The following is a 24,822-nucleotide window of genomic DNA, read 5'->3' as shown; positions in this document are numbered from 1 at the left end:
TCACAAAATATATTTCACGTCAGAGTAGCCATTTGCACAAYACATATTATTCGAAGTCACTTAGCTATCTAAATATATGGATCAAACATATTGCTCAGCGAAAATGTGCAATTGGAGTGCTTGAAGCATGAACGACAAGCATTCTTGAGATAAAATTGGTTTGCAATCTATCGTCTCGTCCTTCCATATAGAGTTTAAAATCGTTCACAGTATTAATTGGTAAAGTTACAGTGGTGTAAAACATGTCAAATACATACTGACTTACATGGGTCTTCATGACACACAAGTTGAACATGTTTTGTTCCACATCTTTAATACAGTATTGTTTAAAAGCTTGATTGCCAGCTGGTAGGGTATCATGAGGATGGATGAACAAGGGTGCATTTAAAACCTGTATTAATCAGCAATGTAAAAAAAAAAACATTTGGTCTTTCAAGTTTGATGAGGGTGCTAACAATAAGTACTGCAAAATGAGTCAGACAACATTTAATGCCGTTTCCTGCAGCCACTGCCTGCAATAAAATGTACATTTATTGGCCCACTAMCATTTGCCATAAGCAGAGATCACCAGTCTGAAGAAGCCTTTGGCACTCACTAATGCAAAACCTACTTGACTTTACAAATCAATCAATATTTTTTGAACACTAAGAGGTTGAGAGACTTTTCTGCTGAATCTCTATAAACATCTACAAAAGAGACCTCTTCTGAAAATAAATCCCAACGTATGTTAAATGGCAGTGATATAGAAAAACGGATAAAAGTATAGTACAGTAATGATATTGTACTAAGATGGTACAAGAAACAAATTGCAATCAAAACTATTCAGGAAAGAGAATGGAAAATATATAGATATGAGAAGGGTAATCTGCTTTCTACTTAATTTACTTTAAGTCAATGTTCAGCCCTCATGCAATAGCAGCAATGTGAAAGTATCTAAAGGATTGCTCAAATCTACTTGAAAGCTTGTAAAATAACAAAGGAGATCAAAGGAAATATGAAAAAGAAGAGAGCAAYATTAAGAGCCAAAAAACAAAGAGGGAAGAGGTGAGGGATAATAGGATGCACAGCACTGAGAAATAAACAGTAGAGCCAACACAAAACTTAACAAATCAAACCACACAAACAAAATCATTGACAATATACATATCATATCTACATTTAGCAGTAAGCACAAGCAGCAATTAAAGTTGTCCTCAAAAAGGTGAGGACAACAATAAAATGACAAAACAAATCCATAGACAGAAATAGCTATTACCAGCACTGCACATTTCCCCAGTGCTTAGTAGACCTAGGTAACATCTTTCTTACAGTAAATATGGGGAACAATAAAGTGCCAAATATCAGCTGTTCATAGATTCTCCCAGCCTCCGATTTCCACAAAGTGCTGATGAATTTAACAAACATTGAAGTGCTGCTCAGCCAAGACCGCAATATTAGTCTTTAAGTCCAAATGTTCACGGGGGGGGGGGGGTGAATCAAATTCATTTTCCAGATATAAACCTTCAGCATAGGTGAATATGACCATGTTCACCTATGATTTTTCATTTTCAACATGAGTAGAAAATCCTTGATAGCGGTATTGCATTGGTTAATCTTTGGATGAGCAGTACTGATTGCACCTCCACTGGCTGGATAGCACCTGGCCCGACTAGGCTTTGAAGCGTGCCAACTGAGTACCCTGAAACCGGCAGCAAATGTGGGCTAATACCTCTACAGGAAATGTATGGACCAATTTACTCCATAGCCTTTTTTCCACCATTGTCTATCATTTCAGACAGGGAGGACTGTATGAGCACCCTAAAAACCTGAAATTGATGTAAGATTCTGTTAACGTTAGAGGCTTATTTTTGTTATCAAAATGGATTGTATGGTGAGCAGCATTTTAGCAGTGCATCTTGTGTGATAGATAAAGGTTGTGCAAAATTATTTTCTTGGGGGTTTTCCTTTTCTCTCAGAGGTGGGGTTGTGAGGAAGTGGAGGATGAGGATGAGGAGGGCTGGGAGGGGAGAAGGCTGTGGGTGCGGGATGGCTGCATGGGTCTAGGGTTCTGGGATGTGGAACTGGACTCAAACGGTGATGCCTGCCCAAGACTGCCGTCTTTCACCTCCGTGTCCAACTGGGTCGGACACTCAAAGTGGACACAATGGAACACCTGAAAGAGAGAAACAGGGAATGAGGAACGAATATACAACATTTCCCCCTGGTGCCACTAAGTTTTTCAGATGGTGGCACCAGCCCATGATTTGGTTGCATCATGTGTTCCCCTGCACCGTCACGCAATAGAAAAACATATGTAATTAACAAAGAATTAAAGTGCTTTATTAAGAAGTGAGATGGTATTCAAAAATATTTTATTTCCTCTAACTGTTTGTGATTAAAAATATGCACAACCAAATCCAGTGATAGTCATGAATATTGGGTTGACAATTAGACTATTGTCATTATATTTTACTGTTAAAATAGGGCTCCAGAGATCTTCAGATGTTTAGAGATCTTTATGTGCACTAATATAATAGGCACATTTATTTAGGGCTAATTTCCCACCTGAGTAAGTGGTGATCTAGTTAGCTAGATCACTAACTCTAATTATAAACTGGGTGGTTTGAGCCCTGAATGCTGATTGGCTGAAAGCCGTCGTATATCAGACCGTATACCACGGGTATGACAAAATATTTATTTTTACTGCTCTAATTACATTGGTAACCAGTTTATAATATTAGCAAATAGCCGTGGTATATTGGCCATACACCAAACGCCCTCAGGCCTTATTGCTTAAATATAATACCCACTGCTAGTAGCCATGTATTACTCTAACAGTAAATGCAATGTCCTTCAAAACTTTACAGGCGTAGCCTACCAATGAGGCCTATCCAATCGCAATGGCCAATGCGCATTTCACGCACACTATCTCAAAGCCATATCAAATATCTTGGTTGTAAAATAGTTGCTATTAAGCTCAATATGGAGAGTTGAGAATGTTTTTATTATACCAACAGAAAGCTGAGAACCACCTGTCCCTTTAAAATCGGTGATATTAGTATTACACAGGACAGCTGTGTTTTCCCCACAATTGGATTTTGAAATGCTTCAAGATGTCCACCCTTGCTCCTGTACTCAAGAAAGTGAAGGTAACTGAAATAAATGACTATCGCCCCGTAGCACTCACTTCTGTCATCATGAAGTGCTTTGAGAGTGCTTTGAGAGTTAACCATCATATCACCTCCACCTTACCAGACATCCTAGACCCACTACAATTTGCACACACCCCAACAGATCCATGGGTGAACCAATCACCATCACACTGCCCTATCCCATCTGGACAAGAAGAATACCTATGTAAGAATGCAGTTCATCGACGATAGCGCAGTCTTCAACACCACAGTACCCTCCAAGCTCATCACTAAGCTCAGGGCACTAGGTCTGAACCCCACCCTGTGCAACTGGGTCCTGGACTTCCTGACTGGCTCACCCCTGTTGGTGAAGGTAGGCAACAACACCTCCACTACGCTGATCCTCAACAAGGGGGCCCCACAAAGGTGCGTGCTCATCCCCCTCTTGTACTCCCTGTTCAGCCATGAGAACGTGACCAAGCATGTCTCCAACTCAATTTTCAAGTTTGCAGACGACAACAGTGGTAGGCCTGATTACCAACAACGACGAGACAGCTTACAGGGAAGAGGTGAGGGCCCTGGCAGATTGGTGCCAGGCAAATAACCTCTCCCTCAACATCAACAAAATGAAAGAGCTGATCGATCACTTCCGGAGACAGCAGAGAGAGCACACCCCCATCCACATCAAAGTGGCAGTAGTAGAGGGTGAAAAGCTTTGTTCCTCCGAGTGCACATCACTGACAACCTAAAATGTTCCAACATACAGTGTGGTGAAGAAGGCGTAACAGCACCTCTTCAATCTCAGGAGGTTGAATAAATTTGGTTTGGGAGCATTCTGTTGGGTTGTATCACCGACTGGCATGGCAATTGCACCGTCCGCAACTGCAGGGCTCTCCAGAGGGTGGTGAGGTCAACCTAACACAACACATTGTTAATCCAAAATGCGTAGCAGTCAAACTTGTGTTTGTCTTGTCCCGTCCCGTGTTAACTAGTCTGTAAATAGTCTGGTTTTCCTTTTTTTTTTATATATATTTTAATCTCAATTTCCATCTACTAAACATACTTTCCTGCAACCAGCCTCACCCAATGTGGTACGGATCTGCTATTTTTTATACCTTATAACTGGAACCTCAATCAGAAACTAACCAGCAAACTAGCTACTAGTCATTGTTTGCCACTGCTAGCGACTAGCCAGCTTTAGCTCGGACAATTACCTGCCAATCTGCACAGCACGATATCAACCGAGAGCATAACGGACTGGTTTTCTCCACTACATCACCGGATTCCTGCTGCAAGCTCTGGACCATTACACCGGATCATCGCAGCTAACTAGCTGCAACCGAGTGGCTACTGTTGGCTAACGCCTCTGTCCCAAAGCAAGCACCAGTTAGCCCTGAGCTAGCCTCGAGCAAGGCCCATCTCCCGGCAAGTCGACAGAGTTTACAAGCTAATTCTTGGTCTACAAATACCTCTTTTGCCAATTGGCCTGGACCCTTTATTGTTGACACGGAGCCCCGCCGATCCATCATGACTGGTCTGCCGACGTAATCGTCCGAGATGGTTTCAACAGGCTTCTCTGTTGCGATGTCRCCGAAGACCCATCTGCTAGCCCCAGCCCGCTAGCTTTCTGAACGCCGTGTCTCCCGCTCGCCTAGCGTAGTAGCGAATACCGAACGGCTCCCTGACTCACCTATTGCTGCTCATTGGACCCTATGATCACTCGGCTACACAGCTGATGCCTGCTGGTCTGTTCATTAACACTGTACCTCATTTTGTTTATCCGTCAGCCCCAGCCTCGAACTCAGGTCCGGTGTGTACCCATCCGACCCTCTCTGCCCATTCATCGCCATTTACCCGTTGATGTCTTAGCGCTCCCGACTAACACCCGTGATTGCTTTATGCCCATCTCCAATGTCAATATACCTTGTCTACTGCTGTTTCAGTTAGTTTTAGTTTTAGTTCATTGTAGAGCCCCCAGTCCATGCCTGAAAAGCTCTTTTGTCCAACCCCCCCATGCATGCGGAGACCTTACCTGGTTTAACTGGTGCCTCCAGACATACAACCTCTCTCATCGCCACTCAACGCCTAGGTTTACCTCCACTGTACTTGCATCCTACCATACCCTTGTCTGTACATTATGCCCTGAATCTATTCTACCACGCCCAGAAATCTGCTCCTTTTATTCTCTGTTCCCAACGCACTAGACGACCAGTTCTTATAGCCTTTAGCTGTACCCTCATCCTACTCCTCCTCTGTTACTTTGATGTAGAGGTTAACCCAGGCCCTGTAGCCCTCAGTTCTACACCTATTACCCAGGCGCTCTCACTTGTTGACTTCTGTAACTGTAAAAATGTCTTGGTTTCATGCATGTTAACATCAGAAGCCTCCTCCCTAAGTTTGTTTTATTCACTGCTTTAGCACACTCTGCCAACCCTGATGTCCTAGCCTTGTCTGAATCCTGGCTTAGGAAGACCACCAAAAATTCTGAAATCTCCATCCCCATCAAGATAGAACTGCCAAAGGGGGCGGAGTTGCAATATACTGCAGAGATAGCCTGCAGAGTCCTGGCTTACTATCCAGGTCTGTGCCTAAACAGTTCGAGCTTATACTTTTAAAAATCCACCTTTCCAGAAATAAGTCTCTCAACATTGCCACTTGTTATAGACCCCCCCCAGCTGTGCCCTGGACACCATATGTGAATTGATTTCCCCCCATCTATCTTCAGAGCCACTGCAGTCTATCACAGTGCCATCCGTTTTGTCACCAAAGCCCCATATACCAACCACCACCGCGACCTGTATGCTCTCGTCAGCTGGCCCTCGCTACATATTCGTCGCCAGACCCACTGGCTCCAGGTCATCTATATATCTCACTGGTCATCCCCAAAGCCAACACCTCCTTTGGCCGCCTTACCGATCTCTGCAGCTGTACACAGCCCATCTGTAAATAGCCCATCCATCCAATCTACCTACCTCACCCCCATATTGTATTTATTTGCACACCAGTATTTCTACTTGCACATCATYATTTTCACATCTATCATTCCAGGGTTAACTTGCTAAATTGTAATTACTTTGCTACTATGGCCTATTTATTGCCTTACCTCCTCACGCCATTTAGATACACTTTACATAGACTTTTTCTATTGTTATTGACTGTACGTTTGTTTATTCCATGTGTAACTCTGTTGTTGTTTGTGTCGCACTGCTTTGCTTTATCTTGGCCARGTCGCATATGTAAATGAGAACTTGTTCWCAACTGGCCTACCTAGTTTAATAAAGGTTAATTTTATTTTTAAATAGAAATGGTGAAAATGTGTGGGCAGAACTGGAAAAAAAACATGTGCGAGCACAGAGGCCTACAAACCTGACTCAGTTACACCAGCTCTGTCAGGAGGAATGGGCCAAAATTCACCCAACTTATTGTGGGAAGCTTGTGGAAGGCTACCCGAAACGTTTGACCCAAGTTAAACAATTTAAAAGCATTGCTACAAAATATTAATTGAGTGTATGTAAACTTCTGACCCACTGGGAATGTGATGAAAGAAATAAAAGCTGAAATAAATCATTCTCTCTACTGTTATTCTGACATTTCACATTCTTAAAATAAAGTGGTGATCCTAACTGACCTAAGACAGGGAATTWTTACTAGGATTAAATGTCAGGAATTGTGAAAAACTGAGYTTAAATGTATTTGGCTATGGTGTATGTAAACTTCCGACTTCAACTATACATATGAATTGAGTAAAACCATATGTAAATATAATTTCAATGACCAGTGTTCAATGACTATGTACATAGGGCAGCAGTCTCTTTGGTACAGGGTAGAGTAACAGGTGGTAGTTGGCAAGTAACAGTGACTAAGTTCAGGGCAGGGTACTGGGCGGAGGCTGGCTGGTGGTGGCTTTTTAACAGACTGATGGCGATAGAAGCTGTTTTTCAGTCTCTCGGTCCCAGCTTTGATGCACCTGTACKGTCTCTACCTTCTAAATATTAGTAGGGTGAACAGGCCGTGGCTGAGGTCCTTGATGATCTTCTTGGCCTTCCTGTGACACCGGGTGCTGTAGATGTCCTGGATGGCAGGCAGTTTTTATTTTGTTTCACCTTTATTTAACCAGGTAGGCCAGTTGAGAACAAGTTCTCATTTACAACTGCGACCTGGCCAWGTTAAAGCAAAGCAGTGCGACAAAACAACACAGAGTTACACATGGGAWAGACAAACGTAGTCAATAACACAATAGAAAAATCAATATACAGTGTGTGTAAATGTAGAAAGATTAGGGCGGTAAGGCAATAAATAGGCCATAGGGGCGAAATAATTACAATTTAGCATTAAAACTGGAGTGAGATGTGCAGATGATAATTACAATTTAGCATTAAAACTGGAGTGAGATGTGCAGATGTGCAAGTAGAGATACTGTGGTGCAAAAGAGCAAAAAAATAAAATAAATAATAATAATAATAATAATAATAATATAGGGATGAGGTAGTTGGGTGGGCTATTTACAAATGGGCTGTGTACAGCTGCAGCGATCGGTAAGCTGCTCAGATGGCGGTTGCTTAAAGTTAGTGAGGGAGATATAAGTCTCCAACTTCAGCGATTTTTGCAATTTATTCCAGTCATTGGCAGCAGATAACTGGAAGGAAAGGCAGCCAAAGCAGGTGTTGGCTTTGGGGATGATCAGTGAAAAATATCTGCTGGTACGGGTGGGTGTTGCATCTCAACCCCCCCCCTCTCACGCTCTTTCCTTGTGTTCATTTTATCTCCTCTGGGTGGATGAATGATAATTTTATCATTTATTTTTCTATAAGACACAAAGGACATAGTCTTTTTTATTTCTTATCTCAGTGAGCTGAGATAAGGCGGGCCTTTACCTAGCAAAGACTTATAGATGACCTTGAGCCAGTGGGTTTGGCAACGAATATGTAGCGAGGGCCAGCCAACGAAAGCATACAGGTCGCAGTGGTGAGAAGTACATGGGGCTTTAGTGACAAAACGAATGGCACTGTGATAGACTACATCCAATTTGCTGAGTAGAGTGTTGGAGGCTATTTTGTAAATGACATCGCCAAAGTCAAGAATCGGTAGGATAGTCAGTTTTATGAGGGTATGTTTAGCAGCATGAGTGAAGGAGGCTTTGTTGCGAAATAGGACGCCGATTCTAGATTGGAGATGCTTAATGTGAATCTGGAATGAGAGTTTACAGTCTAACCAGACACCTAGGACTTTGTAGTTGTCCACATATAATAAGTCAGAACCGTCCAGAGTAGTGATGCTAGTCAGAGGGGCGGGTGTGGGCAGCGATCGGTTGAAGACATGCATTTAGTTTTACTAGCATTTAAAAGAGCAGTTGGAGGCCACGGAAGGAGTGTTGTATGGCATTGAAGCTTGTTTGGAGGTTTGTTAACACCGTGTCCAAAAGAGGGCCAGATGTATACAGAATGGTGTTATCTGCGTAGAGGTGGATCAGAGAATCACCAGCAGCAAGAGCGACATCATTGATATATACAGAGAAAATAGTCGGCCCGAGAATTGAACCCTGTGGCATAGACTGCCAGAGATCTGGACAACATGCCCTCCGATTTGACACACTGAACTCTTTCTGAGAAGTAGTTGGTGAACCAGGCGAGGCAGTCATTTGAGAAACCAAGGCCAATGAGTCTGCCGAYAAGAATGCGGTGATTGACAGAGTCAAAAGCCTTGGCCAGGTCGATGAAGACGGCTGCACAGTATTGTCTTTTATCTATGGCGGTTATGATATCGTTTAGGACCTTGAGCATGGCTGAGGTGCACCCTTGACCAGCTCTGAAACCAGATTGCATAGCGGAGAAGGTACTGTGGGATTCGAAATGGTCGGTGATCTGTTTGTTAACTTGGCTTTCGAAGACTTTAGAAAGGCAGGGCAGAATGTATATAGGTCTGTAACAGTTTGGGTCTAGAGTGTCATCCTCCTTTGAAGAGGGGGATGACCGCAGCAGCTTTCCAATCTTTAGGGATCTCAGACGATACGAAAGACCAGGCTAGTAATGGCAGTTGCAACAATGGCAGCGGATAATTTTTGAGAGAAAGGGTCCATATTGTCTATCCCAGCAGATTTGTAGGGGTCCAGATTTTGCAGCTCTTTCAGAACATCAGCTATCTTGWTTTGGGTGAAGGAGAAGCGGAAGGGGGCTTGGGCAGGTTGCTGCGGGGGGTGCAGAGCTGTTGGCCGGGGTAGGGGTAGCCAGGTGGAAAGCATGGCCGGCCGTAGAAAAATGCTTATTGAAATTCTCAATTATCGTATATTTATCGGTGTTGACAGTGTTTCCTAGTCTCAGTGCACTGGGCAGCTGGGAGGAGGTGCTCTTATTCTCCATGGACTTTACAATGTCCCAAAACTTTTTGGAGTTAGAACTACAGGATGCAAATTTCTGTTTCAAAAAGCTAGCCTTTGCTTTCCTAACTGACTGTGTGTATTGGTTCCTGACTWCCCTGAAAAGTTGCATATCGCTGGGACAATTCGATGCTAGTGCAGTCTGCCACAGGATGTTTTTGTGCTGGTCGAGGGCAGTCAGGAATGGAGTGAACCAAGGGCTATATCTGTTCATATTTCTACATTTTTGAAAGGGGCATGCTTATTTAAGATGGTGAGGAAATTACTTTTAAAGAGCAACCAGGCATCCTCTACTGACGGGATGAGGTCAAAATCCTTCCAGGATACCCGGGCCAGGTTGATTAGAAATTTCGGCTTGCAGAAGTGTTTTTGGGAGCGTTTGACAGTGATGAGGAGTGGTCGTTTGACCGCRGACCCATAACGGATTCAGGCAATGAGGCAGTGATCGCTGAAATCCTGATTGAAAACAGCAGAGGTGTATTTGGAGGGCAAGTTGGTTAGGATAATATCTATGAGGGTGCCCATGTTTACAGATTTAGGGTTGTACCTGGTGGGTTCCTTGATAATTTGTGTGAGTTTGAGGGCATCTAGCTTAGATTGTAGACCTGCCGGGGTGTTAAGCATATCCTAGTTTAGGTCACCTAACAGAACGAACTCTGAAGATAGATGGGGGGCAATCAATTCACATATGGTGTCCAGGGCACAGCTGGGAGCTGAGGCGGGTCTATAACAGGCGGCAAGAGTGAGAGACTTATTTCTGGAGAGAATAATTTTAAAATTAGAAGCTCCAACTGTTTGGGCATAGACCTGGAAAGTATGACAGAACTTTGCAGGCTAACTCCTCCCCCTTTGGCAGTTCTATCTTGATGAAAAATGTTGTAGTTGGGGACGGAAATCTCAGAATTTTTGGTGGCCTTCTTAACTTATGGGCAGGTGGGACGGTAGCGTCCAAATCAACCATTAATCTACCATTAATAATATGTATATCCTAGCTTCTGGGCCTGAGTAACAGGCAGTTTACTTTGAGCACGCTTTTCATCCGGAGGTGAAAATACTGCCTCCTACCCAAGAGAGGTTAATTTAGGATTCAGACACAGCAAGGACATCAGGGTTGGCGAAGTGTGCTAAAGCAGTGAGTAAAACAAACTTCTGGAGGAGGCTTCTGATGTTAACATGCATGAAACCAAGGCTTTTGCGGTTACAGAAGTCAAATGAGAGCGCCTGGGGACACGCAGGGCCTGGGTTAACCTCCACATCACCCGAGGAATAGAGGAGGAGTAGGATGAGGGTACGGCTAAAGGCTATCAAAACTGGTYGTCTAGTGTGTTGGGGACAGAGAATAAAAGGAGAAGAATTCTGGGCGTGATAGGATAAATTCAGGGCATAACGTACAGCAAGGGGCATGGTAGGGTGCGGGTACAGTAGAGGTAAACCTAGGCATCTCTGGACGCACTAGTTATGCTGGGTGAGGTCACCGCTTGTGTGGGAGGTGGGACAAAAGAGGTATCTGAGGCATGCTGAGTAGGACTAGGGGCTCCGCAGTGAACTAAAACAATGATAACTATCCTAAACAACAGTATACAAGGCATATTGACATTAGAGAGAGACATAAAGCAAAGTATAAAACAATCACAGGTGCTGATTGGGAGAGCTAACTAAGACAACGGGTAAGACAACAGGTAAAATAGTGATGAATGGGCARAGAGGGTCWGTTAACTGTACACAGGGCCTGAGTTTGAGGCTGGGGCCGACAGATAAACAAACAAAATGGAGTACCGTTATTAATGAACTGTCCAGCAGGCATCAGCTATGTAGCCAAGTGATCATAGTGTCCAGTGAACAGCAATAGATGAAACAGGGAAGCCGCTAGGTAGTCGTTACTACGCTAGCAAGCGGGAGACACGGCATTCAAAAAAAGTTAGCTGGCCGGGGAAAGTAGACGCGTCTGCTCCGACGTCCGGCAATGGCCGGTTGAGGGCACAGCGGATGGAATTACGTCGGCAGATCAGTCGTGATGGAACAGCAGGGTTCCGTGTTGACAAAGGGTCCAGRCCAGTTGGCAAAAKAGGTATTGTATCTGGAGTAATTTCGTTTGCTAGCCGGGAGATGCACCTGGCTCGCGGCTAACTGGTGCTARCTTTGGAACAATGGCATTAGCCACTATAGCCACTCGGTAGCAGCGATGATCCGATGCAAAGGTCCAGAGCTTACTGAAAGAATCCGGTGGTGTAGAGGATTCTAGTCRTGTTAGTGAAGAGCCCGGGAGGCATCAGCTGTGTAGCCGAGTGATCATAGGGTCCACTGAGCAGGCCGGGAGATGGGCCTTGCTCAAGGCTGGCGTCGGGGCTGGGCCACTCGGTGGCAGCTAGCTAKYTGCGATGATCTGGAATAAATGGTCCAGGGCTTACGGCGGAATCCGGTGTTGTCGTGGAGAAAAACAGTCCGATATGCTCAGAGTTGATAACGAGCTGTGCAGACTGGCAAGTATTATCCAGGCTAAAAACGGCTGGTGTCTGTGCTAAAAGGTAAAGGCCGCTAGCAGTGGTTGACAATGACTAAATAGCTAGTAGCCACTTAGCTGGTTAGCTGCTGATGGCTAGCTTCTGATGGAGGTTCAGGCTATAAGATCTAAAAATAGCAGATGCGTATCACATTGGGTGAGGCGGGTTGCCGGAAGGTATATTTAATGTAAAATAAATGGAAAAAGAGATTGAAAATATATTGAAATATATACAAAATAGACAAAAAAGAAGACATGTACACGGGAAAATGACAAACAACGTCTGCACTGCTACGCCATCTTGGAACAAATGGATTGGGGTCAGGGATATAGGATTTAGTTCAGGGCTTTGTGACTCCAATACCTTGACTTTGTCGTCCTTAAGCCATTTTGGTCGGAACTTTGGATGTATGCTTGGGGTCATTGTCCATTTGGAAGACCCATTTGCGACAAAGCATTAACTTCCTGACTGATGTCTTGAGATGTTGCTTCAATATATCCACATAATTCTCCTTCCTCACGATGCCATCTATTTTGTGAAGTGCACCAGTCCCTCCTGCAACAAAGCACCCCCACAACATGATGCTGCCACCCCCATGCTTCACAGTCGGGATGGTGTTCTTCGGTTGGCAAGCCTCCCCTTTTTTCCTCCAAATAATGGTCATTATGGCCAAACAGTTCTATTTTTGTTTCATCAGACCAAAGGACATTTCTCCAAAAAGTATGATCCTTGTCCCCATGTGCAGTTGCAAACCGTAGTCTGGCTTTTTTTTAATGGCGGTTTTGGAGCAGTGGCTTCTTCCTTGCTGAGCGGCCTTTCAGGTTATGTCGATATAGGACTCATTTTACTGTGGATATAGATACTTTTGTACCCGTTTCCTCCAGCATGTTCACAAGGTCCTTTGTTGTTGTTCTGGGATTCCTTTGCACTTTTCGCACCAAAGTACGTTCATCTCTAGGAGACAGAACGCATCTCTGAGTGGTATGACGGCTGTGTGGTCCCATGGTGTTTATACTTGCGTACTATTGTTTGTACAGATGAACGTGGTACCTTCAGGCGTTTGGAAATTGCTCCCAAGGATGAACCAGACTTGTGGTCTACAATTTTATTTTGAGGTCTTGGCTGATTTATTTAGATTTTCCCATGATGTCAAGCAAAGAGGCACTTAGTTTGACGGCAGGCCTTGAAATACATCCACAGGTACACCTCCAATTGACTCAAATTATGTCAATTAGCCTATCAGAAGCTTCTAAAGCCATGACATGATTGTCTAGAATTTTCCCAGTCAACTTAGTGTATGTAAACTTCTGAGCCACTGGAATTGTGACACAGTGAATTATAAGTGAAATAATCTGTCTGTAAACAATTGTTGGAAAAATTACTTGGGTCATGCAAGTAGATGTCCAAACTGACTTGCCAAAACTATAGTTTGTTAACAAGAAATTTGTGGAGTGGTTGAAAAACGAGTTTTAATGACTCCAACCTAATGTATGTAAACTTCTGACTTCAACTGTATTCTAGTCAAGGCTCATCCTATATAACTACTGCTGTACACACATTTTCTATTCATATACTGTCCATACACACCATCATATACAGTGGCTTCAGAAAGTATTCAGACTCCTTGACTTTTTCAACATTTTGTTACGTTACCGACTTATTCTAAAATGGATTTAAATAAAAATAACTCAATCTACATACAATACCCCATAATGACGAAGCAAAAACWGGTTTTTAGAAATGTTTCCAAATTGAAATATTAAAACCAGAAATACCTTATTTACATAAGAATTCAGACCCTTTGCTATGAGACTTGAAATTGAGCTCAGGTGCATCCTGTTTTCATTGATCATCTATGAGATGTTTCTAGAACTTGATTGGACGTGATTTGGAAAGGCACACACCTGTCTATATAAGGTCCAACAGTTGACAGTGCATGTCAGAGCAAAAACAAAGCCATGAGGTTGAAGGAATTGTCCGAAACAGGATTGTGTCGAGGCATAGATCTGGGGAAGGGTAGCAAAAAATGTTGGCAGCATTGAAGGTCCCCAAGAACAAAGTGGCCTCCATCATTCTTAAATGRRWAAAAGTTTGGAACCTCYGAAACTCTTCCTAAAGTGGCTGCTCGGCCAAACTGAGCAATCGGAGGAAAAGGGCCTTGGTCAGGGAGGTGACCAAGAATCCGATGGTCACTCTGACAGAGCTCTAGAGTTCCTCTGTGGAGATGGGAGAACCTTCCAGAAGGAGAACCATCTCCACGGCACTCCACCAATCAGGCCTTTATGGTAGAGTGACCAGACAGAAGTCACTCCTCAGTAAAAGGCACATGACAGCCCGCTTGGAGTTTGCCAAGAGGMACCTAAAGACTCTCAGACTATGAGAAACAAGATTCTCTGGTCTGATGAAACCAAGACAGAACTCTTTGGCCTGAATGCCAAGCATTCTCTTTGGCCTGAATGCCAAGTCTGAAGGAAACCTGGCATCATCCCTATGGTGAAGCATGGTGGTGGCAGCATCATGCTGTGGGGATGTTTTTCAGCGGCAGGGACTGGGAGACTAGTCACGATCGAGGCAAAGGTGAACGGAGCAAAGTACAGAGAGATCCTTGATGAAAACCTGCTCCAGAGCACTCAAGACCTCAGACTGGGGCAAAGGTTCACCTTCCAACAAGACAATGACCCTAAGCACACAGCCAAAACAATGTAGGAGTGCCTTCGGGACAAGTTTCTGAATGTCCTTGATTGTCCCAGCCAGAGCCCGGACCAGATCGAACATTTCTGGAGAGACCTGAAAATAGCTGTGCAGCAACGCTCCCCATTCAACCTGACAGAGCTTGAGAGTATCTGCAGAGAAAATTGTGAGAAACTCCCCATATACRGGTGTGCCAAGCTTGTAGCGTCATACCCAAGAAGATTCCAAGCTGTAATCGCTGCCAAAGGTGCTTCAACAAAGTACTGAGAAAAGGGTCTGAATTCTTATGTAAAAAATACATTTTAGAATAAGGCTGTAACCTAACAAAATGTGAAAAAATCAAGGGGTCTGAATACTTTCCGAAGGCACTGTACATATCTATATTCCAGATATATTCTGGATGCGACCAATACAACATTTTACTTACACAGCCAAGTCAAAGGGTTGCAAAATGTGACTAAATGGTTGCAGTATGGAGYCCTGTAAATGCAAAAATCCAGACAAATATTTTTTTAATTACGGTGTATGCGCAATCCTCTCACCTCATTTGCAGTGTTGTTAGTTCCCACGATGCGAATAAAAGAGGCAGGCTGCTTGTCGAATTTGAGTGTCTGCCATGATCTGTTGAAGAAAAACAAAACTTAAAAGATCTCAGATGGACAGTATTATACAAAGATAATCTGAAAAGAGTATGGGAAAGGGAGCCTTGAAGACAGACTGGGAGTCTTACCGACAWGGCACCTTGGTGCGGTCCACCACCTTTGTCCACTGCTGCTGATTGGTGGAGACCTCAATGTAGTAACTGTAGGATCGCTCATCACAGTCCCACAGTAGCAGTCTGTCCAGATAGAAATAGAAAATAAATAGAAAATAACTAAATCATTTGCATAAAAAAATGTATCAAATGTGCAGACAGATACAAAACCTACAAGACTCAACATGAGTGAACACACACACCCACCCCTACCTTAAGGAGCCAATAGTGTAGGGTTGAGCCAGTTGAATGACAATGGCCCCAGAGCCCAGCTGGTGACAGGTGTAGCCCGAGTCCCAGTCATAGTTGCGCGTGTCCCCGTTGAGCAGAGCGTTTCTGCTCCGACTAACCCCCTCGATGACACTGGAACAGGCCGCGATGGTAGCCACATTCTCATTAGGGACTGCATATATGAAGGATGAAAAAAAGCAGAGGCAAAAAAGCAGTAGAAGAGAGAGGATTGGGAATAAAGAAGAGGATTGGAGAGAGTAGTAAGATGTTTATGTTGATCCGACCTGGCATCTTAAGAATCAAATGTAACACTAGTATAACGATTGATATTCCTGCCTTACCGAGAATACCTTTTTCCAGAGTGAAGGAGCGGTGTGTGAACATGCACTCGAAAGCCACCAGGTGGAAGACCTTGTTGACCGTGTTGTGCGTCCCCACAATGCGCACATACCTGGGACACAAGGGAACAAATAAAAATCCCACCCACTGTTGTAGAACCAAAAGTCAAAATTGGTGCCAACCATAGGRAACCACAGGCAGAGATGCAATGGGTGAGGTTTTACCTGGCCACACGTGGTGTAAAGAAGAGGTTCTGCCAAGAGCGACACAGGTACTTGGAATGGTCCACAACACGCACCCAATCCAGCTCATCCATGGATACTTCAATATAGTAGGAGTAAGACCTACACAAAAGCAGATATGGATCATACAAAACCCAGTTACCAAAGCATAGCTGATGAGTATCTCTATTATCAGCATGATAGTAACATTACTGCAATGTATACAGTACCAGTCAAAAGTTCAGACACACCTACTCATTCAAGGTTTTTCTTTATTTTTACTATTTTCTACATTGTACAATAATAGTGAAGAGATCAAAACTATGAAATAACACATATGGAATCATGTAGTAACCAAAAAAGGGTTAAACAAATCACATTTTTTTAACCGGAATTCTCCGGTTGGAACATTATTGATGATTTATGTTAAAAACATCCTAAAGATTGATTCTATACATCGTTTGACATGTTTCTGCGGACTGTAACGGAACTTTTTGACTTTTCGTCCGCACCTAGTGATCGCGCGTCATGAATTTTGATTACTGGGCTAAACGCGCTAACAAAAAGGAGGTATTTGGACATAAATTATGGACTTCATCGAACAAAACAAACATTTATTGTGGAACTGGGACTCCTGGGAGTGGTAAGTGAATATTTATAATGCTATTTCTGGCTTCTGTTGACTACACACCATGGCGGATATCTGTTTGGGTTGTGTTGGTCTCTGAGCGCTGTACTCAGATTATTGCATGGTGTGCTTTTTCCGTAAAGCMTTTTCACGTTTGGATGAAAAGCGTGCCCAGAGTAAACTGCCTGCTACTCAGGCCCAGATGCTAGGATATGCATATTATTAGTAGATTTGGATAGAAAACACTCTGAATAATGTCTGTGAGTATAACAGAACTCATATGGCAGGCAAAAACCTGAGAAAAAATCCAACCAGGAAGTGGGAAATCTGAGGTTGGTCGTTTTTCAACTCATTCCCTATTGAAGATACAGTGGGATATTGGTCATGTTGCAATTCCTAAGGCTTCCACTAGATGTCAGTCTTTAGAACCTTGTTTGATGCTTCTACTGGGAAGTGGGGCCGAATGAGRGGGCAATGAGTCAGGGCTCTGGCAGAATGCCAGGAGCCCGTGACGCTCGTTCACGTTGCTTTTCTGAAGACAAARGAATTCTCAGGTTGGAACATTATTGATGATTTATGTTAAAAACATCCTAAAGATTGATTCTATACTTCGTTTGACATGTTTCTACGGACTGTAATATGACTTTGTCTGAACTTTTGCCTGGACCTGCCCGCGCGGCGTGAGTGTAGATTGTGTACTGAACGCGCGAACAAGGAGGAATTTGGACATAAATGATGGACTTTATGGAACAAATCAAACATTTATTGTGGAACTGGGATTCCTGGGAGTGCATTCTGATGAAGATCATCAAAGGTAAGTGAATATTTATAATGCTATTTCTGACTTATGTTGACTCCAACATGGCGGATATCTCTTTGGGTTGATTTGTCRTCTGAGCGCCGTACTCAGATTATTGCATGGTTTGCTTTTTCCGTAAAGTTTAGAAATCTGACACAGCAGTTGCATTAAGGAGAAGTATATCTTTAAATCTGTGAATAACACTTGTATCTTTTATCAATGTTTATTATGAGTATTTCTGTGATTTGATGTGGCTCTGTGCAAATTCATGGGATGTTTGGGGGCAAAGCCAAATGTAAACTGAGGTTGATGGAACAAAACATACATGTATTGTGTAACATGTTGTCCCGGGAGTGTCATCTGATGAAGAATATCAAAGGTTAGTGATTAATTTTATCAATATTTCTGCTTTTTGTGACTCCTCTCTTTGGTTGGAAAATCGCTGTATGCTTTCTGTGACTAGTTGCTGACCTAACATAATGATATGTTCTGCTTTCGCCGAAAAGCTTTTTTTGAAATCGTACACTGTTGTTGGATTAACGAGAATTGTATMTTTAAATTGGTGTCTAATACTTGTATGTTTAAGAAAATTGAATTATGAGATTTCTGTTGATTGAATTTGGTGCCCTGCAATTTCATTGGCTGTTGGCGAGCAGTCCTAGACAGGTTAAAGTAATGATGGACTCATTTCTCTTTGATTATTTGAGCTGTTCTTGCCATAATATGGACTTGGTCTTTCACCAAATGGTGCACAATTGAAAACACATTGAGGAAAGAAATTCCACAAATTAACTTAACAAGGCACACATGTTAATTGAAATGCATTCCAGGTGACTACCTCATGAAGCTGGTTGAGAGAATGCCARGAGTGTGCAAAGCTGTCATCAAGGCAAAGGGTGGCTACTTCGAAGAAACTCAAATATAAAATATATTTTGATTTGTTTAACACTTTTTTGGCTACTACATGATTCCATATGCGTTATTTCATAGGTTTGATGATTATTCTACAATGTAGAAAATAGCCAAAATAAAGAAAAACCGTTGAATGAGTAGGTGTGTCCAAACTTGACTGGTACTGTATATAAAAACATTGCTCATCAGTTGAGCAAAACCTTCAGAGAGGAATGAATGTGTGTTTGATAGCCTACAATGCAGTTAGACTTAGCAGAATCACTGATTGGCATATCACCTTGCATCCCAAAAAATTACTCATTATGTGATCAAGATTAGCGATCGTGCCTTGCTTAAACTGATACCTTAAAACATGCTGGATGTCACACTCACCGGCTGTCCCGGTCCCAGAGCAGGATGCGGATGTGGTTGATGATAGAGGCCTGGCCCAGTTTGATCTGAAGGCCAGCGCGGCCGTCCTCCTCTATGGGGTGTCTTGAAAAGCCGTGGTCCAAGTCGTAGTTCTGGGTGTCTCCGTCCAGCAGCGCTGACTTCAGCTCTCCCTTCACCACCTGGGCCCCGTACTTCATGGTGGCAATGTTCTCCTCTGGGACTGTAAGACACAAAGGCATCACATTGAATACATAATATTAAATACATATCTCACACACACACGGAATACAAAGAGACACATACAGAATTCAAACGCAAACAGAATACACAGACTCCCATTGACAATTTAAGCTATTAGTTGCCGACTACTAGAACAGCACCGGAAGCCATAGACTCACTGAGCATGCCGCGGTAGTTGAGGTCCATGTCGCGACTCTCTGAGCGGGTCTTGATGGCGTCCAGCAGGTCGTCTGGGTTGAGCAGTCCCGAGGGACGCACCACGTTTAGCATCTCCGTCAGGCTCATGAGCGGCAGCCGCACAGCTGCCATTACTTCCTGCGTGGCGCTTCCCTCGCCGTTCTGCCGGCTCCAATGACACAGCGCCTGGAAGATCTCCTTCTCGCTCGCTGCAAATGAGTCCCTCCGTAATACGGTCAGCAGAGCAGTCTGCACAGAGAGAGACAGGATAAAAAGATATTCAGTTAATACTACTTCTATCAAAATGGATTCAGTCATATTTACTGGATCTGGGTCTTGTTCATTAGGGCACAAAATGAAAATCTTTTGAAAACATTTAGCAAAAAAAAAAAAAAAATGAATTTCTTATTAGTCCAGGTAGTTCCCTTCCTGTTTTGGTCCATCTTCTTCCATGTTTGTTGCCTAATGAACAAGACCCCGCCTACTCTCACTCACCTTGGACAATGTGAGGAAGCCGTCTGAGGCCAGGACCTCTGGGGCGCGACGGTCCATGTAGGCGCAGCACGCTGCACTGAGTGCACTCAGACAGTACATGCTGGCCACGTCAAACACCAAACACACATTGTGCGTATGCAGGATGGTGCGCAGGAACTCTGAGGTGGAGTCCTCTAGTGGCTGGAGGCCATAGCGGTGGGCCAGACCCAGGAAGTCCAGCAGCACCTCCTCGCGGGCTGAGCTGAGGCTAGCCCGGCCCGTGTAAAGGTAGTTGAGGAGCATGGAGAAGGCCTCGGCTCGCGTCTCCTCCAGGGTCACCTCCGMCTGCGGCTGGGACTCCTTCATCCCGCCATATAGCAGAGCTCTGGGGAAAAGGATTACACATCTCATAGACTGTTACCTAGTCCTAGCTACTCCTTTTAGTGTGCTCATATGAAGTATGTTAAGATTCTGAAATACAAATGTTCACAATTTATTCAAGATTAAAAATATGAATATCTAAAATGTCTAAAAATAAGCTAACTCAAAAATGGTAGTTGAGATATTTATAATGTTGAATAAATTAGTGTCAACATTTGTATTTTAGAATCTAGACTAGAGGTYGACAGATTATGATTTTTCAACGCCGATACCGATTATTGGAGGACCAAAAAAAGCAGATACTGATTAATCGGACGATTTTTATTTATTTGTAATAATTACAACAATATTGCATGAACACTTATTTTTACTTAATATAATACATARATWWWWATYTATTTAGTCTCAAATAAATAATGAAACATGTTCAATTTGGTTTAAATAATGCAAAAACAGTGTTGGAGAAGAAAGTAAAAGTGCAATATGTGCCATGTAAAAAAGCTAACGATTAAGTTCTTTGCTCAGAACATGAGAACATATGAAAGCTGGTGGTTCCTTTTAACATGAGTCTTCAATATTCCCAGTTAAGAAGTTTTAGGTTGTAGTTATTATAGGACTATTTCTCTCTATACCACACGTATTTCATATACCTTTGACTATTGGATGTTCTTATAGGCACTACAGTATTGCCAGCCTAATCTCTGGAGTTGATAGGCTTGAAGTCATAAACAGCGCTGTGCTTCAAGCATTGCGAAGAAATGCTGGCAAACACAGGAAAGTGCTATTTGAATGAATACTTACGAGCCTGCTGCTGCCTACCACCACTCAGTCAGACTGCTCTATTAAATATCAAATCATAGACTTAATTATAATATAATACACACAGAAATACGAGCCTTAGGTCATTAATATGTTCAAATCGGGAAACAAAACGTTTATTCTTATAGTGAAATACGGAACCGTTCCGTATTTTATTGAACGGGTGGCATCCATAAGTCTAAATATTGCTGTTACATTGCACAACCTTCAAAGTTATGTCATAATTATGTAAAATTCTGGCAAATTAATTACGGTCTTTGTTAGGAAGAAATGGTCTTCACACAGTTCGCAACGAGCCAGGCGGCCCAAACKGCTGCATATTGTTTGCATATGCCGTATCAGGGAGAGACAGTTCCCTTTTGGAGTGAGGGGGCCAGCCACTGGTCTTTACAATGAAAACTGTTGACACAGCAGTAACTGTCTGCTATATTTTATAGATATCTTTCATACAAATCTTAACCTTTGTGAACTGTTCCCTAAGATCTGTGATTTGTCATGCAAGTTGAGAGGGGTGTATCTTGGCTATAAAATATCTTTCTACTTTTCTGTAGTCACTTTTTAATGGTTCATTAGAGATAGCGCATCATTGAAAGTCAAAAAAGGCTATTGCAAAGCTTATTATTATTAAAGATGTAGTTTAAGTATAACTCTGACTGGTGTGTAGTTTGTAACTCTCCTCATTTGGTAAAGCAGAAATATGACACCACAATATACCCTGACTGCTTGCACAGAACGCAAGAGAAGTACCACAATTTCCCTAGATAATATTGCCTGCTAACATGAATTTCTTTTAATTAACTAAATATGCAGGTTTAAAAATATATACTTGTGTATTGATTTTAAGAAAGGCATTGATGTTTATGGGTAGGTATATTTGTGCAACGACAGTGCTTTTTCGCGAATGTGCTTGTGAAATCGTCACCCRTTTGGCGAAGTAGGCTGTGATTCGATGATAAATTAACAGGCACCACATTGATTACTTGCAACGCAGGACAAGCTAGTTAAACTAGTAATATCATCAATCATGTGTAGTTAACTAGTGGTTATGTTAAGATAGTTTTTTATAAGATAAGTTTAATRCTAGCTAGCAACTTACCTTGGTTCCTTGCTGCACTCGCGTAACAGGTGGTCAGCCTGCCACGCAGTCTCCTCGTGGAGTGCAATGTAATCAGCGTCCAAAAATGCTGATTACCGATTGTTATGAAAACTTGAAATCGGCCCTAATAAATCGGCCGACCTCTAATCTAGACATACTCTATATGTTAGAGCACCCGATAAAGAGTAGATTGACATCAAGATGTTGTCTGTATCATATATGGTTCACCGATCATAAGGTCTTACAGGAGGCATGTATAGGTCTAAAAAGGGTGTAAAATGGCCACTTGCATCATGATTTTCTAAAAAATGGTTTGTGATACAAATGTAAAAAGCATGTCAAACAATCCTTCCTCCCAGTCCCTATGTGAAAATTGCCAGAACAATCTGAGATCTGAGATACCCAAAATATTTTACAACCACCCAAAACAGGTGTACCTGAAGTAGTGACAGCGTGCTGCCAAGATGACCCTATGGGCCGGAAAGCGTTTCTCCTCCACAATGAAGGTGACATCACTGTACTCTTCACCTGGAACCAAAGCACCCAGCTGCTCGGAGAGTAGATGGATGTGGTCAATCTCTGACACTGAGGCCAGTGGACGCAAAGGATGGCTGTTGYTACTCATTGTGGTTAGACTTGGGGCGTCTCAATAACATCTGACAGAAGAGAAGACAAGCTGGTTAATTGGTGTCATTGAAACTGGCAACGCACACACTGTCTCAAGTATCTAGCTACAGTAGCTAACTTTTGATAACTGTAGACCTTGAACAGCCCTGTTCAATGAAGGTCCTGGAGGGCGGAAACACTTCTGGTTTTCATACTCTACTTCTAATAATGTACTAGTTCAGACCTGGGACACCAGGTGAGTGCAATAAACTAAAAGGAAGGTAGAAACAAAAACCAGAAGTGTTTCGGCCCTGGCTCCAGGACYGGAATTGAACAGCCCCGCTGTAGACGGAGCTAGCGGATAACAGTTAGATAGCGTGGGTAACAATGACATTATGTATTTGTTATAATAGGTAGACAACTTGAAATACAGGAATCATCTAACTAGCTAATAAATCAAAAATGTGAAACTATTCAGCGTAGCTAGCAATATCAGCCACTGAGGCAAAGATTTGTATAACTAAACCAAGCCATACCACAGCMTGTCGTTTCAAATGGGAACAAATTAGTAATAGTGGACAGAACAAGYAAGGTGGGCAGAGCCATGCACGAGCTAGCGAGATCTTATTGGCGCGTTCGAGATACTATTTGCATATTTCCGTTAGGGAGCGCCTACTCTGCGAAGGGCGTGTGTGCAATAACTTAATTCGCCTTTGCAATCTTGTTTAACGACGCAATTATTTTTTACTTTGGCAAATGGTCAAGTCTACAAAACGTAGTCCACTCTGTTCGTAACAAATTCTAGTTTTGGGAACAGAAAAATGTATTGAGATCAAATGTTTCATCGATTAGTAATTAGCAGAATGTCGGGCAAAATCCATCTTGTTCCATCTTCTTCCACTGTGCTTCCCCTCACTACCATAACGCTAAGCGGTTGCTTCACATTTATACATCCGGTGAAATATCTGTCTCATTGTTATATCTGTCCTACTGATCTGTGATGCGGTCAACTGATACAGCAGCTTGGGTTTCACCCGTGTGACATACCTGCACAATAAGCATATCCACTTCGTTCTCCCTTCCACGAAGYCTCTTCCTTGACGTTATTTTCCCCTTTATTCAATCAAATGACAGTATTGAAAATTTCGTCATGAATAATTGCTATCAGTACTAAAAAAACGCTACCATCGCAAACACAACTAAGTAGAGTAACAACCCGGATGTTGTTAGGGTGGGGAAAACGACACTGTTCCATGAAACAATAGCGCCCCTTGTGTATGGACAAATAGTGTAAATGCAGGTGGTAGATGTGATTCACGAGAAAATGATCACTTAACAACAATGTAAATTCCTGTAAATCTGAACAGTTTGTGATTGCGGCCCGCAATTCGGGTTGTTTCTGCATATGGACGTTCTTGAATCTACAAGAACTCCCCCCTCGAGCATTCCATTGGTTCCTGCATGAACGCCTCCTCTTCGAGCATACCATTGGTTCCTGCATGAATGCCCCCCTCAAGTATGCCATCTCTATTTTTTACAGTATATTATGCGCCATCTTCATGCATGTGTGAAACCAGTTACCAAAGGTTTTTTATAACTAACCCAGCTCATCTCTGAAGTTACTGTCTTGGTGAAACTTTTGATATTCTCGATTTCCTCTCATTGTCTAAGGGGTGGCACTAGTTATCAAAGCCAAACAGTCAAAATTGGCAATATGGTAAAAATTCATTAACACAAGCATTTGCTTTTTGGACTTAATTTAAGGTTAGGCGTAATGTTAGCAGTGCAGTTATGGTTCAATTTAAAATCAGACTCTAAGAAGATACGTTGTAGAAATAGGCAGGGTTTAGCCATTGTTATGACTGGCTGTGGTAAAGTCTACTTTGTTATGTGATTACCGTGTGGAMAAAATGTAAATAAAAGTATTATTTTCATAGCTAGCTACCGGTGCCCCACCTCCCATCTGCTGTGTACTGGAATCCTAGCTAGCTAGCTACCTATCCCGCCTGCTGTGTACCGGAGTCCTAACAATGGCCGTGTTCGAGAGGATCAAAACTGTGATGTATCATGGGTAAATTGTGACTGACTGATCTACAAA

The 24,822-nt window shown here is 42.8% G+C and overlaps 1 protein-coding gene across 4 annotated transcripts; it reads right to left on the bottom strand.

Moving 5' to 3' along the window:
• Nucleotides 1-292: 292 nt before the first annotated feature.
• LOC111954314 (BTB/POZ domain-containing protein 9) lies at nucleotides 293-24,134 on the bottom strand. 4 transcript variants are annotated; one of them, XM_023973941.3, is made up of 11 exons: nucleotides 23,772-24,134; nucleotides 22,556-22,774; nucleotides 19,844-20,207; nucleotides 19,330-19,597; nucleotides 18,932-19,151; nucleotides 16,224-16,343; nucleotides 16,002-16,111; nucleotides 15,643-15,832; nucleotides 15,406-15,513; nucleotides 15,218-15,296; nucleotides 293-2,152 (listed from the first exon to the last, which is right to left on the bottom strand). In XM_023973941.3, exons 2-11 carry the CDS (start codon nucleotides 22,741-22,743, stop codon nucleotides 1,952-1,954), a joined length of 1,848 nt encoding a protein of 615 aa, XP_023829709.1. In that variant the 5' UTR covers nucleotides 22,744-22,774; nucleotides 23,772-24,134; the 3' UTR covers nucleotides 293-1,951. The 4 variants fall into 4 exon arrangements, with proteins under 4 accessions (XP_023829709.1, XP_070292017.1, XP_070292016.1 ...); XM_070435916.1 differs by lacking the exon at nucleotides 23,772-24,134 and adding an exon at nucleotides 23,473-23,646; XM_070435915.1 differs by lacking the exon at nucleotides 23,772-24,134 and adding an exon at nucleotides 23,261-23,460.
• Nucleotides 24,135-24,822: the final 688 nt, after the last annotated feature.

The sequence above is a fragment of the Salvelinus sp. IW2-2015 genome, linkage group LG28, assembly GCF_002910315.2.
Source record: "Salvelinus sp. IW2-2015 linkage group LG28, ASM291031v2, whole genome shotgun sequence".
NCBI classification, from domain to species: Eukaryota; Metazoa; Chordata; class Actinopteri; order Salmoniformes; family Salmonidae; genus Salvelinus; species Salvelinus sp. IW2-2015.
The sequence above is the reverse complement of the archived record's forward strand: the minus strand, read 5'-3'. Positions and strand labels throughout refer to the sequence as shown.